The following is an 18,520-nucleotide window of genomic DNA, read 5'->3' as shown; positions in this document are numbered from 1 at the left end:
GCAGTGAAGGGCATTACTGACTTTCATACATATATTTTTTTTCTGTTTTCTTTTTTGATGCAGATTTGAAAAATCGTTTCTAAGTGTGTTTCCAGCATTGATGTCTCTTGGGTCATTTGTTCAGCTATTTCCATCTCTCGTTGACTTAACAAGTAAGTTTGTTTTTCAGGCATGGTTGTTAATTCTCTACACAGGTTTGGCTTTGCGAGAGAACATACTTAGAGTGAATGGAAGTGATATTCGCCCATGGTAATTTGATATGATCTTATATGCATTTAGTTGAATTTTGTGCTAAGATTGCCTTGCCTTTATTCTTCATCATTTAAACTATTTGTGTATTTGTGATTGAGATTTTTTTAAAACATATTTTCATAGTCAGACATTAGTAATTTCATCTCCCATGCCTTTCAGGAGGGAAAGTGAATATGCAATTTTACTGGCAATGAATTTATGCTATAAAATAGAGTTGCTAGAAGAATCTTTTGACTTCCATGCTTAAAATTATAGCATGATATTCAGTAAATGAATTTATACAGTGTGTTGTCAAACTGCATATTGCAATGAATTGGAAAATGAACAGAGGGTAGAGTATATGAAAAAAATAATGGTTGTCAATAATGAAAGGAGGATATTACTCTAGATGGAGCTGCATGTTGCAAAAGAATTCATTGAGTTGACTCCAAATAGACATGTTTAATTTTGTTAAATTGAGTTTTTCTGGCAGTATCTTGTTCTCTTATATGCAGCAGCAGCAACTACATTCTAATTCCAGCGAATTTCTGCCATGTTCAATATTACTGGACTCATATCATGCTTTTTATTCAACTGGCAGGCTCATTCTCTTTATTTTCCGAATTCTGTCAGAACTTGGATGAAAATGTGAAAATGCATTGGATTTTTTTTTTGTGATTCTTATCTGCCTCCTAGATTAATATGCATACAACCACAGAATATGTTAATGCTTGCACTTGTGCTGATGTAGGTGGATAAAACATCACTACTTCGCAATGGCCATGGCACTTATCAGTCTCACTTGGGAGACCCAGAAGCAAGTTATTATCCTTCTTAAGTGCATATTGAAATTTTGTTTTTGTTTTTGTTTTTGTTTTTTTTTTTAATGAGTGAGACTGTACATGTACTGTGCAGAGAGGGGTGCAATTGTTCCTTCAATGGGCTATCATGCAAGGAGTTGCAATGCTTCTACAAAATAGATATCAACGGCAAAGGCTTTGTACACATATTGCACTCGGGAAGGTGTAATTGAAAAGGGAAAAAAAAAAAAAAAAATTCCTTCCACCAACAAATTTCTGTGCATGCTTCATTTTTGCCTTTATTATCTTCAGTTCTTTCTGCAGTCTACTTTGTGTGTGTGTCTGCACTTGGTTGTGTGCTCTTTGTGAAACCTTGTCGTCCTGCATGGTTTGCAGACCTTCAATGAGTTCTTTTGCTTCTGCTAGTTGCAATAACCATGTTTTTGTCTTCTAGCCGATCTGTGTTAGTTTTTTATGGCCCATCGAAATACAGATAGAACTTTTTTTTGGTGGGCATATAATGTTTATTGCAATTGTTCTCCTCTACAGGTCTGAGATGACTCTTACCATTTGATCCCGTTGTTAATTACAGGCTAGGAGAATGGATGTTGTTTGGGGAGAAACTGCTGGAGTCAACGGTCAACTATGGTTGTTGGCACCCATTCTATTCATATTACAGGTGATTTAAGCTATACAAATGCCTGTTTTGGGGACCATGCCCACAAAAGATCATATTAATGTATGCTTTGCCATCCAAGTCATGTTGAATCAAACAAACACTAAAGCGATTTAAATTAAGGTTGTTAAATATTCATTTTTTTTCTACATAACTTGCCAAAAGTTATGTACATGTGTAAATAATTAAATATATATAACAGCTAGGGAAGGGAAGTTTTTGTTACTATCAAACATCATCACATTCCTTGAGTGTTTTCTTTCATTACTTGATGAAGTTGAAGTCATATTATCATTCTCTTCTAGTTTGCCATCCAACAATCCTAGTTTTATACATGTAATGCAACTTGCTCTTTCATCACAGCTCTCTCTCTGTTTTGAACTTCTTTGGCTCACATGTCATGATGTCACCATGAAGTTATTTGATTTTTTTTTTTTCGTTTTTTTCTTTGAAGATATTAGGAAGAGGTATGCTCACCAAAAAAGGGAAAGAATCTGTACATCATTGCATGATGATCATTAATTACCCAATTCTTCAGTGAAAAAAATAATGAAACACTACAACAAAAAACATTTTTGGCGACATTTTTTAGCATCCAAACTGAAATTAGTCGCCAATTTTATGTAATCGGCGACAATTTAATTGTTGGTCGCCAAAAATTACACTATTGGCAATGAGTTAAGATTTTTAGTCGCTAAAAGGTTTGGCGCCAAATTAATTTTTGGGGCGGGAGCGCCAAAAATATTTTCACGACCATATTAACATATAGCGACGAAATTTTGGTCGCCGATTGTAAAGTTTTGGCGATAGAAATGAAATAGTCGCGGAAAAGATGAACGGTACTTATGGCGACCGAAGGATTTTTGTCGCCAATAATTGTAAACGAAACTACGTCGTTTTGCATTTTTCAATTTTTTTTTAAAGACTGGACCGACCCTTTTATTGAATAAACAAATAAGCTCTAACTCTCCCTCTCCCTTTCACTCTCACTCTCACTCTTTCTCAATCCACAGCCTCAAGCGGCGCAAAACAGTGGTATGTCTCCCTCTCCCTCTCCCCCTCCCCCTCACTCTCTCACACCGCCTCCTCCTCCTCCTCCTTTTCGTCTTCGTCTCTCTTCCTCTCGCTCTCTCTCTCCACCGATTGATTTTCACCGACGGCATTCACTTCTCTCTCTCTGATATTTTGAAGACAGATATATATATATATATATGAGTATATGATAAATATATGATAGATTGTTGTCCTAAAATCTGTGTTCAAGGATTTATATATATATATATATATATGATAGATTGTAGTCCTAAAATCTGTCTTGAACGATTTATATATATATATATATTAAAATCTGTCTTTTAAATATATGAGTAGAGACAGATTTTAGGATTGATTAAAATTTGTCTTTTAAATATATATTAAAATCTGTCTTTTAAATTTTTTCCCCCTTTTGTTGGAATATGTTGCTCTTTTAAATTTTTAACTAAATGCACTTTTATTAACGATGAATTTGACATTGATTGATTTTTCTTCAAGCATGGAGTGATCTTGTGAGTGAACCCATTGTATTGTTTGTACCAGAATTATCCTATTTATGTATGCTCTAATGCAATTAACTAGGATTGAGAACCCATTGTATTGTCCATCTCCCTCTACAGATGGGCATAGGTCTCTCACTCTACAAATGCTATCTCAATCTGTCCATCTCCCTCTCTCTCTCTGTCTCTCATGGCGATTTCAAGGTCCCGAACCAAAACCCTAAGTTTTCCCCCTTTTTTTCTAGATTGGAACTTGAAAGATCTTCACCATTCTTAGAAAAAGTTAGAGCGTTGTTTTTTTTGTTCTTCTTAGAAGACCGTTACCCCTCTCTCACCATTCTTGGGATTTTGGTGAATGGTTTGGTTATTTCACCTATGTATCTAGCTATTGTCTATACTTTCATTTTTTTCTTATGTTAGTTTGAAGGGCATCCCCTGCCCTAGTTTGGTTTCAGTGAGTAATGTGAAGCAGTACACTTGAGAACTAATATTAATAAGACTTATACTAATATGCACTTTTACAACTTATATTAATAAGAATTATTTATGATGACATTGACTTGGAATTTTCATTATATCTATAGGTGTCCCATGTGGTATGGTTTCTATAGGACAAAATGATATGTTTATAGAAGTAATTATGCATTGGCTTCTGGATATTATGCCTTACTTTCACTGTTTTATGGGTATTAAGTGCCATTGTTTGTATTTATTTTGTGGTTCACATGCTTTAATACATTATTTTGTGTTTGAAGAATATAAAGTCCTATTTATTGTGAACAGAGGATGGTTAGTGATTTTTATATATTGCCAGCTAAATCAGTCATTCCTTCAGAGAATAATGGTTCTTCTTTTCTTCTCGTCGAAGGAAGTACCCAAATGGCTCACAAAGTAAGAGAGCAACTGAATCTGGCTATTGGAAAGCCACTGGGAAAGAACGAAATGTGAAGTTAGGATCTAATTTGATTGGCACAAAAAGGACATTGGTGTTCCACACAGGTCGTGCACCAAAAGGGGAGTGGACAAAATAGATAATGCATGAGTATTGTATGAATGGAAATCCTCAGGTGATGGTGTTAATACTTTTTGACAATATTTTATATTCTCATAGATGGTTTGGTTATTTCACCTATGTATCTACCTATGTATCTTAGGCATTAATTAGTTTTTACTTTTAATTAGTACATGGGCAAAATTATAATTCTATTAGATGGAGTAAACAACACTAGTCATTATCATTTTATTATTATTATTATTATTATTATTATTATTATTTATTTGAATAACTAAACTATTTTCAGCAGCAAAGAGTAGACACAAATATTGCAGATGGCTGTGATGCTCTGAATCTGGGTGTGGCTGCTGATAGCCTTTGGTTGTTTTTATTTGTGGTGTTTGGCTTGAGGTTTGATCTTGTAGTTGAAGGTTGGTAATGGCGAAGATTGCATACCTCGTAATGGACGATGGAATTTTAACAAGGTATTCCCTTGGTTTTGTTATAATAATGGAAGAGAAGTGTTCCAACTTTAGGGTGGAGGGTTGCAGGAATTGATAATTTTTTACATTCCCTATTTTGCTTAAATTCAGGAACTTTGTGAACTAATTTGGCAGTTACTTGTTCTTGTTTTATTCTTTTAAAGCAACTCTTTAACCCCATCCGAATAGAACGGTGGGAAGTTGTCAACTTCTCTGCTCATTGTGATACAAGTCATCTTTCCCGAGAACTTATTAACTGTGGAAGGAACAAGGGCCTTGTAAGTACCCTGTATTTGTTTCTATGATGGGTATTATTGTTTCAAACAAGCTTTGCTTGATATAATTAATTGTTTTCTTTACATGCAGAATATTCCTTTTTGTCTTGAAGGAAGAATATTAGAATCCTTGATTTTTTTTTAATTTTTTTATTTTTACTATAATGCGTTGTTGGTTGTAGGCATCAGGCTCAGGATAAGCGGGTTTGTGTTTGCTTCATGATCCAAGCATCATAGCTTTTGTGTTGCTGCGGTTTTGACAAGTTTTTGGTTATGCACTGGACTTGTTTGTGGCAAGGTCTCAAAGAGGGATTTTGGGATTTTGGACTTGTTTTGTTTGTACTTAGAGCTCTTGTAAGTGTTGAATAGATCTGGGTCATCCATTTTTGTGGGGCCCAAAAATAGGTTACCCAGATCTGTTTGTGACATGGCCTCTTCAGATTTTTGATCTTTGGATCTGTTGTCTTTTAAAATGAGGCCTTTGGCTGTCCTGTTTGCATTTCTTCCTCTGTTTGGTTGATTGATTGATTAAATCTGTGTCAACAATCTTGAGATATAAATGTTAGTTTAATGTGTGCAGGAGGTAAATAAGATGTGGGCAGGTTTTAGGTTATTACAGACGGGCACGATATCTACTAGAGATGAGCTCTTTTTTTTACTCTTGTGCATCTAGATATTTGTAACACTATTTGATACGAATCTATTTCTTGTTGGATTTCATTTGGTATTTAAAAATGGCATTCTTAATGGATAGGATGTGCTCTTTCAAGTTCATCGGTTGACAGCGATGCTAACCAATTTCTTATTCTCTATGGCAAGAGACTCCATGTGAGCTACTAAGGTATTTGGTCTCATGTCTTGCATTTTATGAAATATCCATGTTGGCGTGGCACATGTTGTATCCTGTCTTTGTTTGTGCTTGTGTCCTTGCTTCTTAGCTCTACTGTTAATCATTTTTTTACTAGTTTCAGTTTCATCAATGCAGCAGATTCTGACGCTGTATCTACGGAATGGGAAGTTGAGAGTGATGATGAAAGTGAGGAAGAATCTGAATGTAAGTTTCTTAAAACCAGAATGTGGCAGATCCTGTGCACTTTCTTATTTATTGGCTATTCCCCCTTTGTAGTATTATTTATTTGAATATTAGATATACTTTCTTTTCATTCAGCTCCACTTCTATCTTCATTACCTTCTTCCAGGTCTTATTTAACATTTATCCTGTTGACTTGTAATTTTTCTTTTGAATTCCACTGCATGTTGTATGCTTTCCAAATTATTTTGAAGCCTTCTTTGGGTGCATTAGTATTTGGCATTAGCACAAATGCACCTGAAGCTTCATTTGTTGTTTTCTCTCGTATCTTTGTGTTAGTAAAACAAATATAACTATAAAGATGTGATGCCTGGGTTGCAAATTGTTCTTTTTCTTACTGGTTTTCTGTTTTATCAGTTTAGCTGACTTGTGACTTTTTGCATATTATTGTTCTTATGGTTTTGGTTCCACTTCCCGATATAATTTATGGTATTTGATGTGTGGTGTCTTGGTTTCTTTTGCTTTAATGTCAAGGGTAAGAAATGCTTCTTTGAAGTTATAATTAATCGTAAAAATAAAAATAAAATTCAGTTTATTATTTATGTTTTGTTGTAATAGTTCATAAAAGCTCTGCAAGAGGATCCGTCAGCGTTAAAAATACTCACTCAAAGTTGAACTTTATTCATTTCCTCACCTGCAGAATTTTCTTCTTCAAGCTATGTCTCTTAACTGCTGTCTTCATTTTTTTGTTTGCCCTAGGTGGGTTAACAACTTTGGTTGACATGCCTCTTAACAGTTTTCCATCTACAGTTTCTAAAGAGACTTTTGAAACTCAACTTTGGTTGACATGCCTCTTAGCTTCACTTTTTAATTAGGTAGTTTGAAACTTAGCTTCACTTTCATATTCTTATTGTACAAAAACTTGACCAACTATTGCCTTTTCTTGTTATCTTTTTTCCATCTACATAACAGATCAAGGCTGCAGCAAAGAGGATCTATGTTGATGTTGGTATGCTCTTAGAATTATATATGAGAAATCTCATATTTTAATCACTTGTTTTAATCATAGTAAGGCTGTGTTGCAATGTTAGTAAATAGACTTGTAGGAACAAACGGGACCTCGATTGGATCTCCGGTTAGAAAATTATAAGGAAAATTGTAAAACACAAGACTTAAAATGCCCGTTCAGGGGCCGAAATTTTGAAATGACCACCGAAACCACCGAAACTTGGCACGAACAGCCTTTTGAAGCCTAAATAGACTTGTAGGAAATAACGGGTCATGTATTGGATCTCCGGTTAGAAAATTAGAAGGAAAGTTATAAAACACAAGACTAAAAAGGCCCGTTCGGGGGCCGAAATTGCGAAACGACCACCGAAACCACCGAAACTTGGCACGGACAGCTTTTTCAAGCCTAAACAGACTTGTAGGAACAAACGGGATCTCGATTGCATTTCCAGTTAAAAAATTAGAAGGAAAAATGTAAAACGAAAAGCTTAAAAGGCCCGTTCGGGGGCCGAAATTTCGAAATGACCACCAAAACCACCGAAACTTGGCACGGACAACCTTTTGAAGCCTAAATAGACTTGTAGGAACAAACAGACCTCTATTGGATCTTCGGTTAGAAAATTAGAAGGGAAATTGTAAAACACAAGACTAAAAAGGCCCGTTCAGGGGCCGAAATTGCGAAATGACCACCGAAACTTGGCACGAACAGCTTTTTCAAGCCTAAACAGACTTGTAGGAACAAACGGGACCTTTATTGCATTTCCGGTTAAGAAATTATAAGGAAAAATGTAAAACACAAGGCTTAAAAGGCCCGTTCAGGGGCCGAAATTTCGAAATGACCACTGAAACCACTGAAACTTGGCACGGATAGCCTTTTAAAGCCTAAATAGACTTGTAGAAACAAACGAGACCTCTATTGGATCTCCGGTTAGAAAATTGTAAAACACCATACTTAAAATGCCCGTTCGGGGGCCGAAATTGCGAAATGACCACTGAAACCACCGAAACTTGGCATGGATAGCTTGTTCAAGCCTAAATAGACTTGTAGGAACAAACGGGACCTTGATTGGATCCCCGGTTAGAAAATTAGAAGGAAAGTTGTAAAACACAAGACTTTAAAGTCCCGTTCGGGGGCCAATATTACGAAATGACCACCGAAACCACCGAAACGTGGCACGAACAGCTTGTTCAAAACTAAATAGACTTGTAGGATCAAACGGGACCTCGATTGGATTTCCGGTTAGAAAATTACAAGAAAAAATGTAAAACACAAGACTTAAAAGGCCCGTTCGGGGGTCGAAATTTCGAAATGACCACCGAAACTTGGCACGGACAACCTTTTGAAGCCTAAACAGACATGTAGGAACAAATAGACCTCTATTGGATCTCCGGTTAGAAAATTAGAAGGAAAGTTGTAAAACACAAGACTAAAAAGGCCCGTTCGGGGGCCGAAATTGCGAAATGACCACCGAAACCACCGAAACTTGACACAGACAGCTTTTTCAATCCTAAACAGACTTGTAGGAACAAACGGGACCTTGATTGCATTTCCGGTTAAAAAATTGTAAGGAAAAATTTAAAACACAAGGATTAAAAGGCCTATTCAGGGGTCGAAATTTCGAAATAACCACTGAAACTTGACACAGATAGCCTTTTAAAGCCTAAATAGACTTGTAGGAACAAACGGGACCTCTATTGGATCTCCGGTTAGAAAATTAGAAGGAAAATTGTAAAACACAAGACTAAAAAGGCCCGTTTGGGGTCCGAAATTGTGAAATGACCACCGAAACTACCAAGACTTGGCATGGACAGCTTTTTCAAGCCTAAATAGACTTGGAGGAACAAACGGGACCTCGATTGGATCCCCGATTAGAAAATTAGAAGGAAAATTGTAAAACACAAGACTTAAAATGCCCGTTCGGGGGCCAAAATTGCGAAATGACCACCGAAACTTGACACGGATAGCTTGTTCAAGCCTATATAAACTTGTAGGAACAAACGGGACCTCGATTGGATCTCCGGTTAGAAAATTAGAAGGAAAATTGTAAAACACCTGACTTAAAATGCCCGTTCGGGGGCCGAAATTGCGAAATGACCACTGAAACCACCGAAACGTGGCATGGACAGCTTGTTCAAGCCTAAATAGACTTGTAGGAACAAACGAGACCTTGATTGGATCCCTGGTTAGAAAATTAGAAGGAAAATTATAAAACACAAGAGTTAAAAGTCTCGTTCGGGGGCCAAAATTACGAAATGACCACCAAAACCACTGAAACTTGGCACGAACAGCTTGTTCAAACCTAAATAGATTTGTAGGAACAAACAGGACCTCGATTGGATTTCCGGTTAGAAAATTACAAGAAAAAATGTAAAACACAAGACTTAAAATGCCCGTTCGGGAGCCAAAATTTCGAAATGACCACCGAAACTTGGCACGGATAGCCTTTTGAAGCCTAAATAGACTTGTAGGAACAAACGGGACCTCTATTGAATCTCTTGTTAGAAAATTAGAAGGAAAATTGTAAAACACAAACTTAAAAGGCGTGTTGGAGAGCTGAAATTGCGAAATGATCACCGAAACCACCAAAACTTGGCATGGACAGCTTGTTCAAACTTAAATAGACTTGTAGGAACAAACGGCACCTCGATTGGATTTCCGGTTAGAAAATTACAAGAAAAAATGTAAAACACAAGACTTAAAAAGCCCGTTCGGGGGTCGAAATTGCAAAATGACTACTGAAACCACCGAAACTTGGCACGGGCAACTTGTTCAAGCCTAAATAGACTTGTATGAGCAAACAGCACCTAATTGGACTTTCCGTTACAAAATTAAAATCAAAATTATGAAATTCATATTGATTTTTTTTTTTTGTCAATCTAATATTGTTTTCTTTTTTCATGTGATAGATTGGCAATGGTGGAAAACAGTTCGGGCTGCATCAGAAGATTTGATTTTGTGTTTTTGGAAATATTTGGACATAGGATTTTGGTAAATGATTTATAGATTAGATGTTTAGCATCAAAATATTTAGTTTGTGTTTTTGAAAATATTTTGACATAGGATTTGGTAATGTATTTATGGGTTTGATGTTAGTAGTTTGTAAGTATTTTGGTATGCATGTTTTAGATTGTCAGAGAATTGTAATTATGTTTATTGAGATTTTTTATAGCTGTTAATTTTGAATTAGTATGAATGTCTTGCACAGGTGTATTATTATTTACATTACATTTGTGTATATATTGTGCACAGGAAAACAGGTGTTTTGGATTATTTTGAACAGGAAAATTATTAAAATCAAAATTTGTGTAGTGAATTTTAGTGACAGGTGGTGTTTTTGTCGTTGTTAATATATTTGGCGACAACATATTGTTTTTGTCGCTAAGAGTTAGTGGTTATTCTAAGAACTTTTAGCAACCAAAACTTTCGTCGCTAAAAACGTGATTTTTAGCGACCAAATTAATTTTGTCGTTAAATAGTATTTTCGGCGACGCATTTATTTGTCGCTAAAACTACAAAGCCTATCCAAATTTTAACCTTTTAGCAACAAATTGTAATTTTATAGCGACAAAATATATGAGTTTTGGCGACCAATTTTGCTTGTCGCTAAATGTCTATATACGGTAACAATTTCTGATTTCGTCGTCAATATTTTTAGTGACAGGGCTTTGGCGACCAATTGTATATTTTGTCGCCGATTCTTTTAGCGACGAAATTTGTACTTTTGGCGACAAATTTTTGGGTCACTAAATGTGTTTTTTGTTGTGAAAACAGATGAGAATGATTCTCCTCAGGAGCTTGGCAAAGAGGGCAGATAGGTTGAGAAACAAGACCAAACATTTGCAATCTATCTCTAGTATTTAACCTCTCATGAATAGCTAGCCAAACCACAGAGCTAACCCTAGGAATGAATAGAGGCCCCCAAATCAGATTAGCCCAAGGGACTTTAGGACCCTTATCCCTCCAACAGTCCCAAGTAGATTGAATAGAAAAGAGCCCATCAGAATTAAGCTTCCAATAGGGTCTATCCTGAGTCTCACTACTAGGCCTAAATGTTGGAGGAGTGGAAGAGATCCACTCCCTAATTTCCCAAGAGTTAGCAGTTGGCCATTTCCATGCAAAATTTGAGATAATGGAGCTAACTTTGGTATCATAAGGAAAACCCGTATCATAAAGAATCCTATGCCCAAATCTATCCCAAAGAGAACCAAGGGATGCTAATTATCAAACCACAAAAAAACATTCTCCCCATTACCAGTCTTAAAGTTGATAAGAGGATAGATGATCTTCCTAAGAGACAGAATTTTCCTCCAGACCCAAGAGGGGTCACTAGGTATTTTAACATCCTAATTAAAAATAACGCGCTCAATATGTGGAAGAATAAGGGTCTGGTGGAAATCCTGAAGAATGATGATGGTTTTATTTTTTTCATGTTTGAAAATCGGGATTGTTGCATAGATGTCTTAGAGGGAGGACCATGGTATGCGGGAGGTTTCCTTCTCATTCTGAAGCAGTGGTATCGCATGATGAAGCTGTCTAAGGAAGATAAAAAAACTATCCCTATTTGGGTGAAATTCTACAATATTCCTCTGGAATACTGGGATGGGGATGGTTTAAGTAGGATAGCTAGTGCAGTGGGGGTACCTTTGTTTATGGATCAACTTACATCTTCAGGAAGTCGAATTTCCTTTGCTAGAGTATGTGTGAATATTCCTACGGATTCTGCTTTCCTTGACAGTTTTGTCATCACCAGTGGTGAAGAGTCTATTACTATCCATGTGGAGTATCAAGGTGTACCCTTTAGATGTTTGCACTGCCATGTTTTTGGGCACGAAACTAAAACCTACCTCTCTGCTCAAGTGGAGAAACTTGTTGAGTTACAGAAGATCACTGAAGAAAGGGTTGAACTTGATGGGGGCTGGACAAAAGTAAAGGATGAGGGTAAGAGGAAGGTTGGTTACCAACCATCAGCACAATGTCCATATCGAAGAAACAAGTGCATTTGCAACAATGGAAAATGACAGGGTGAATGAAGTCCAGTGTAAGGAGGTTGTTATCCATACTGAGATTGATGCAAAAAAGCCACAGATCAGATAGCTGCATTCCATGCTGAGGTGGTGGAGATTGCAAAAATCATAAATCCAGTAGCAGAGGACTTTATTAGAAGTATTGAGCAAGCGGGAAGAGATGAAGTGATGGCAAATTCACCTGAGATACAGGGAGGAAAAGGGGATGGTGGAACAAAGGTGGGTAGTTCAACTAAGCAGAAGTCTTCTGGCAGAACTTCAGGAAGCCAGAGGAAGAAAAAGAGGTAAATAGTGTTGTCCTTTTTGTGGTGGTCTGGTTGTGTTCTCTTTTATTTAGATATTTTTATCATGTCTATAAAACTCTTTTTGGAATGTTAGAGGGTTTTGGAAACATGGGCGTTTTGGAAACAAAAATTAAAATGGAAAATGAAGCTAAACTTTTTGAACATAGCTTTAGAAATTGGAAATTTTTGTCTAATTCACAACCAAATCTGCTAGCTAGAATTTGGATATGTTGGGATTCAAACTTTTGTGATATTTTGGTGGTTCAAAAGTCAAACCAGTTCATTTTTGTAAAGGTGACTGTTTTTTAGAGTAATTTCAATTTCTTTGCTACTTTTGTGTACGCAGAAAATAAGCATGAGCTGAGACTTTCCCTTTTTTGTGATCTTAAAAAGATTGCTATCAGCCATGATAATCACCCCTCAATTTTCCTTGGTGATTTTAACGCTGTTAGATTTTCATATGAAAAAATAGGGGGGAAGGAGGGTTGGTGTAGTGCTAATGATACTTTTAATAATCTGGTTTTGGATTCTGAGTTGGAAGACTTGTGTTACAATGGGTGTCAGTTTACTTGGTCTAATAAACGCGGGGGTGGTAATTTTATTACTTCAAAACTTGATAGAGTTGTTAACGAGAGGTGGTTAACTGTTAATCCCAACTCGTATGCTCTTTTCCTGCCTCTTGGTGTCTCTGATCATTCACCTGTGATTGTACACCTTGGTCCTGAGGAGGCCAAATTAAAAAAACCTTTTAAGTTCTTTGATTTTTGGGTTGACCATGTTGAGTTCCTCCCTAGAGTGCATGGTGTTTGGAGAAAATACATCAGGGGCTCTCCTATGTTTAGGGTCTGTCAAAAGCTTAAGACTCTAAAACCTATTTTGAAAGCTTTAAACAAAAAGGAGTTCAGTGAGATTTCTACCAGAGTTGGAGTTGCTAAGGATCATCTTCTTAATTCTCAGATTAAGCTTGATAAAGATCCGATGAATTTAACTCTTCAAGAGGAGGAAAGGGCTGCCTATGGTAGATATGCAGATCTTAGTAAAGTTGAGGAAAGTCTTGCTCATCAGAAATCCCGTGTCCAATGGTTAGGTTTGGGCGATAGAAATTCCAAATTCTTCTTTAGAACTGTTAAGGGTAATGTGAATAGGGGTCGGATCCATAGTGTTGTGCTTCCTAGTGGGGTTAGAGCGCCTAAAAGTGAAGAGGTCCATAAATCTTTTGTGGACTCATTCACTAATCTGTTTGGGAAGCCTTTTGTGGACCACTATAGAAACCTTGTCACCAAAAGAGTGTTTGAAGCTTAGTACCAAGCTCTTGCTAGGGAGGTTACTAAGAAAGCGATCACTGATGCCTTCAAATCCCTAAAAGCTAATAAGGTCCCTGGCCCTGATGGTTTTTCTGCGGGTTTCTTTTTTAAAGCCTGGGATGTTGTGGGGAGAGAGGTTGTTGAAGCTATTAAATCTTTTTTTACATCTGGGGAGCTCCTTCAGGAATTGAATAGTACCTCCATTGCTCTCATTCCTAAGATCCCTAATGCTGAAAAAGTGGGGGACTTCAGACCAATCTCATGTTGTAACATTCTATACAAATGCATCTCTAAGATCATTACTGATAGGATTAAAATTGTTCTTCATGATCTCATTGATCCTGTGCAATCAGCTTTTGTCCTTGGGAGGAGAATTGCTGATAATATTTTTCTTTCACGAGCTTATGAGGGGCTATCATAAATCATCACCTACTCCCAAGTGTGCCATGAAAGTGGATATTATGAAAGCTTACGATAATGTTAGGTGAGATTTTGTTCTTGATGTCCTAACAGCTATGGGATTCCCTCATAATATTATCCATTGGATAAAGGCTTGTATGACTAGCCCTACATATTCTATTTGTATTAATGGGAGTCTTCATGGCTATTTTAGGGGGGAGAGAGGGTTGAGGCAAGGTGACCCCATGTCTCCATACCTTTTTGTTATAGTCATGGAGATTTTTTCTAGAATTTTGGCTGAGAAGGCTTCTCATCCTGAATTCAAATTCCATTGGAGGTGTGATAAAACGAAACTTGTCAATTTATGTTTTGCAGATGATTTGATGATCTTTTGTAAAGGGGATGTGTTCACTGTCCAGTCCATCAAAACTGGCTTAGAGGAGTTTCAAAACTTGTCTGGTTTGTCCCTTAGCCCTAATAAGAGTCACATTTTCTTTTCTGGGTGTGAACAGAATTTAAGAGATGAGATTCTTAGGGTTTGTAACTTCAGTGAAGGCACTTTGCCTGTGAGGTACTTAGGGGTTTCTTTAGTCTCTACTTAAAGCTACTGATTGTGTTCAACTTGTGGAGAGAATAACAAAGAGGATTAAAAGCTGGACTAATAAGTGTCTCACTTATGCTGGTAGAGCCCAGCTGATACGATTTGTTCTTTTCTCTATGCAAGTGTTCTGGACCTCTTTGTTTATTCTTCTAAAGAAGGTCATTTGTTTCATAGAGACTCTGTTTAGAGCCTTTTTCTAGTCTGGCTGTGAGCTGAAGAAGTATGGGTCTAAGGTGTCTTGGGATAGATTGTGTTCCCCTAAGAATGAAGGGGGCTTGGGGTTTAAATCTCTTATGGTGTGGAACAAGGCTGCTATTGCTAAGCATATCTGGTTCCTCTTCTCTAGGGGTGAGCAATCTATGTGGTGCCTGTGGATTAAATCTTATATTCTAAAAGGTAGAAGTTTTTGGAGAGTTAGGGTGCCAAATGACCCCTCCTGGGTTTGGAGGAAAATTCTTTCTCTTAGACCCATCATTTACCCTTTAATCAAACATAGGGTGGGAGATGGGTCCAGTGTATCTCTTTGGTTTGATAACTAGCACCCTATGGGATTTGTGTGGGATAGATTTGGGGTTAGAATTGTTTATGATTCTGCCTTGAGTCTAGATGCTAAGGTTAGTGCGATTGTGGAGGGGACTACTTGGAGGTGGCCTTTCCCTTCTTCATGGGAGCTTATGGACCTCATTGCTAGTACTCCTTCCACCTTTCTCCCTTCTGGTGGGTCAGATGATGTTAGTTGGAGCCCTGCTTCTAATGGTAAATTTACTATCCAGTCTACATGGCACTCATTAAGGCAATATTTTGATCATGTGAACTGGTCTAAGATTTTTTGGGGGCCTCATAACATCCCTAAAGTGAGTTTTGTGGCGTGGATAGCTATCCTTGGCAGATTGAACACTAGAGATAGATTAAAACTCTTGGGTGTGACCCAATCTACTGAGTGTGTCTTCTGCCAACACCCATGTGAAGACCACAACCACCTTTTCTTTGAGTGTCCTTTCTCTAAAAGAGTTTGGGCCTATGTAAAAGGTAAAATGAATGTTGATTGGCCATCAATTCCTTGGAATGACTTGGTCTAGCTCATTGCTAAATCTGTGAGAGGGAAGTCTTTAGGGACTATTATTACCAAGCTTGCCTTTACTTGTACTGTGTACCAGTTATGGATTGCTAGGAATAATAGAGTCTTTAGTAAGGATATGGTCCTTGAAGAGGTGATTATAAAGTGTATTGTGGACGTGGTTAGATTCAGGGTAATGCATATTACCAATTTGAATTCACACCATACTGATAGATGGTACTTGAGCTCATGGAGACTACCTCATACTCTGTTGAAGCATGCTGTATCTGTTGAGATGGATGTGAGTTCAAAAACTGTGGGTTGAGTGATGGTAAGAATATACAATGTGGGGTTTCCTAATGTTTGTTATTGTTATAGGTATGCGAGGGGAAGCTTGAGTGTGTGCCATATTTTATGAGGGTTGAGTATAGTGTGAGGAATAAACTAACTCCAAACCCAATATTACTAGCCATATTGAGAGGGACTAACATGTTTCTATATATTTCCTGTATTTGTTATTTTTGCAGGTATATGGAGCAATATTTCTTGAGTGATGTGAGCTTATATATTTGTGGGTTGAGTGTAGTGAGCATCTATATGTGTGGTGTAAAATGTGACCTGTCATGTTATTATTGGTTTGTGGACCTGATAATCTTATCTCGGTATCTGTTGTTTACAGGGTATACTATAATGTCTAAGCTTTGTTTGGGATGCATGGGGTGGCAGAACAGTACTTTTTCTGATGGTGCTGTCTGTTTTAGGATTCAGCCTTGGTTCCTTCGAGTTGGGGAACTGACTGTGTTCGCATGGTTGGCTGCTAGAGGCGCCTCTTTGTGTGAAGAAAGATTTTATTTTATGTTGCTTTGCTTAGTTTGTTTTGGTATATGGCCTACCTGTGAGGGCTGTACACGGGGGTACAAAACAGATTGGTTACTCTTGGCTTTTTGTTACCTAGTTGTATGGGTGTGTTCATGTTCCTCATCTAATCTTCATGCGGCCCATGAACACATTTTTTGGGTTATTTTCTACTATGATTGAGTTCCTTAGTTTAATTTTATTTTTTCTTTCTTTCTATTTCCTTTTGATCACTTAGATATGTTATGTTAACAGTTTTAACAGTTTATACTGGTTTGGTTAAGGCCCCTTCGGCTTTGGTTTGTTTATTTTAGTCTCATGGTCCTGTTTCTTGTATAGTGCTTTGGCTTAGGGCCTGGGGTATGCCCCTTGTAGTGGTGTAAGTTTTTTTGTCTTTTATTTTATGACTTATCCACCTAAAAAAAAGGTATTTTAGCATACCAAAAACTCTTGCCTTTGAGTAAGTAAGACTTAACCCATTGGCACCACATCGAACCCACCCCCCCCAAAAAAAGGAACCAAACATGCTTAGCTATAGCCGCCTTGTTCCACACACCGAAATCTTTGAAACCTAATCCCCTCTCACTCTTAGGCTTACAAATATCCTTCCAAGCAATTTTAGCACTATGATTCTTCAGCTTAACCCCAGACCAAAGAAAGGATCTCAAAATACATTCAATCTCTCTAATAACCTTTTTAGGAAGGATAAAAAGAGAAGACCAATATACTTGCATAGAAAAAAGAATGGTTTGTATAAGTTGAGCTCTACCCGCATAAGAAAGGAGCTTGTTAGTCCAGCTTTTGACCCTCTTAGTAATCCTGTCAACCAGAATTTGACAATCAGTAGCCTTAAGCTTCATAGTAATCAAGGGTACACCCAAGTATTTCACCGGAAGAGTGCCAACAGTAAAATTAGATATATGATTCGATTTAGAATGCTTTCTATGAACAATTTGAAAACTCATTCTAATGACAATTGGTTTATGAGCAAATGGAGGCTGCGTACTTCTATCTTGAAGAAGAATTCTTGTGATGGAAGCAGAAGAACTTTGAGTGTTGTGAGTCTAGCAAATATGGGTTGAGTGAAGGGGAGTATATATTGTGTGTTACCTAATTGTTTGTTAATCTTGCAGTTTGCTACAAGCTGGTTTGAGTGTTGCTATTTTCCATTGAGAGTTGAGTTTTAGTGAGGACCATACCTATCCTACCCACTGAGAGAAGCACTCTAAACGGTGCAGCCATGAAGAGACAGCAAAGAGATAACCAAAATCATCCAAGACATCCATTCTATCACTGTACACAAGGAACCCGTTGAGTGCAGGTTCATAGCAATAGATCTCAAAAAGCCGTAGGTCCCACCACCACAAAAGAAACCTGTATATGAGCAAGTACACCAGCAAAACCATAAGAACCCAACCAGATCCAAAAAGCAGATAGTGCCTAATAGACCCAAGCACATCCCGCTAGAGTAGGAAAGGAATCCAAAACAAAACAGGAAGAAACCCATATAAACTCCATATACATTATTTTGAAACTGGAAAGTAAAATAGAAAACACAAAAGCATCCTCTAAAGATGCAAGGCATTGAGACTGGCGCAGATATGCAGCACGGTCAACGATGCCTTCAAACTTATCTTGATCCTCATACATTGTAGAATGACCTGAAATAGACCAATCACAACAGTGAAATAGTATATTCACCCCCCCCCCCCCCCAAAAAAAAAAAACAGTGAAATAGACTATAAACAACAACCACAATCTGAAGAATATATCTAAGACCCTCTAATTTTATATATAAACTGAATCACTCAACCCACAAATATATAACATCTATAACAAAGTGCAACACTCATTATATACTCTCACACCACTTGGCCCACAACTTTTGAACTCACACCACTCGATGCTTGAATTTCTTGTGCCTGTAACAAATAATAGCAAACATATGCAGAAATATATTAGTA

General features: G+C 37.3%; 2 protein-coding genes across 42 annotated transcripts in view; both read left to right on the top strand.

Annotated features, from left to right (window-relative positions):
- LOC114258369 (uncharacterized) overlaps window positions 1-10,225 on the top strand; it is a 52,003-nt gene extending 41,778 nt beyond the window's left edge. For 14 of the 41 annotated variants that reach the window (XM_082920838.1, XM_082920839.1, XM_082920837.1 and 11 more), the window contains 11 exons: window positions 170-249; window positions 983-1,052; window positions 1,147-1,254; window positions 1,624-1,710; window positions 4,115-4,309; window positions 4,544-4,721; window positions 4,883-5,834; window positions 5,982-6,047; window positions 6,783-6,898; window positions 6,996-7,032; window positions 9,939-10,225. In XM_082920838.1, coding sequence (XP_082776964.1) covers window positions 170-249; window positions 983-1,052; window positions 1,147-1,254; window positions 1,624-1,710; window positions 4,115-4,273 — 504 coding nt within the window. In that variant the 3' untranslated portion in view covers window positions 4,274-4,309; window positions 4,544-4,721; window positions 4,883-5,834; ... (2 more) ...; window positions 6,996-7,032; window positions 9,939-10,225. Of the gene's footprint in view, window positions 1-169; window positions 250-982; window positions 1,053-1,146; window positions 1,255-1,580; window positions 1,711-4,056; window positions 4,310-4,543; window positions 4,722-4,882; window positions 5,835-5,958; window positions 6,048-6,782; window positions 6,899-6,995; window positions 7,033-9,938 lie in introns of those variants that run through there. The other 27 variants (XM_082920858.1, XM_082920859.1, XM_082920850.1 and 24 more) reach the window with 27 other exon arrangements.
- Window positions 10,226-11,399: 1,174 nt separating this feature from the next.
- LOC114318964 (uncharacterized) lies at window positions 11,400-14,065 on the top strand. Its single transcript, XM_082918413.1, has 4 exons — window positions 11,400-11,981; window positions 12,123-12,340; window positions 12,745-13,543; window positions 13,643-14,065. Exons 1-4 carry the CDS (start codon window positions 11,400-11,402, stop codon window positions 14,063-14,065), a joined length of 2,022 nt encoding a protein of 673 aa, XP_082774539.1.
- Window positions 14,066-18,520: the final 4,455 nt, after the last annotated feature.

Source organism: Camellia sinensis, chromosome 3, assembly GCF_055761805.1.
Source record: "Camellia sinensis isolate YWXY chromosome 3, ASM5576180v1, whole genome shotgun sequence".
Lineage (NCBI taxonomy): Eukaryota > Viridiplantae > Streptophyta > Magnoliopsida > Ericales > Theaceae > Camellia > Camellia sinensis.
This window is presented reverse-complemented; position numbering and strand designations above follow the sequence as displayed.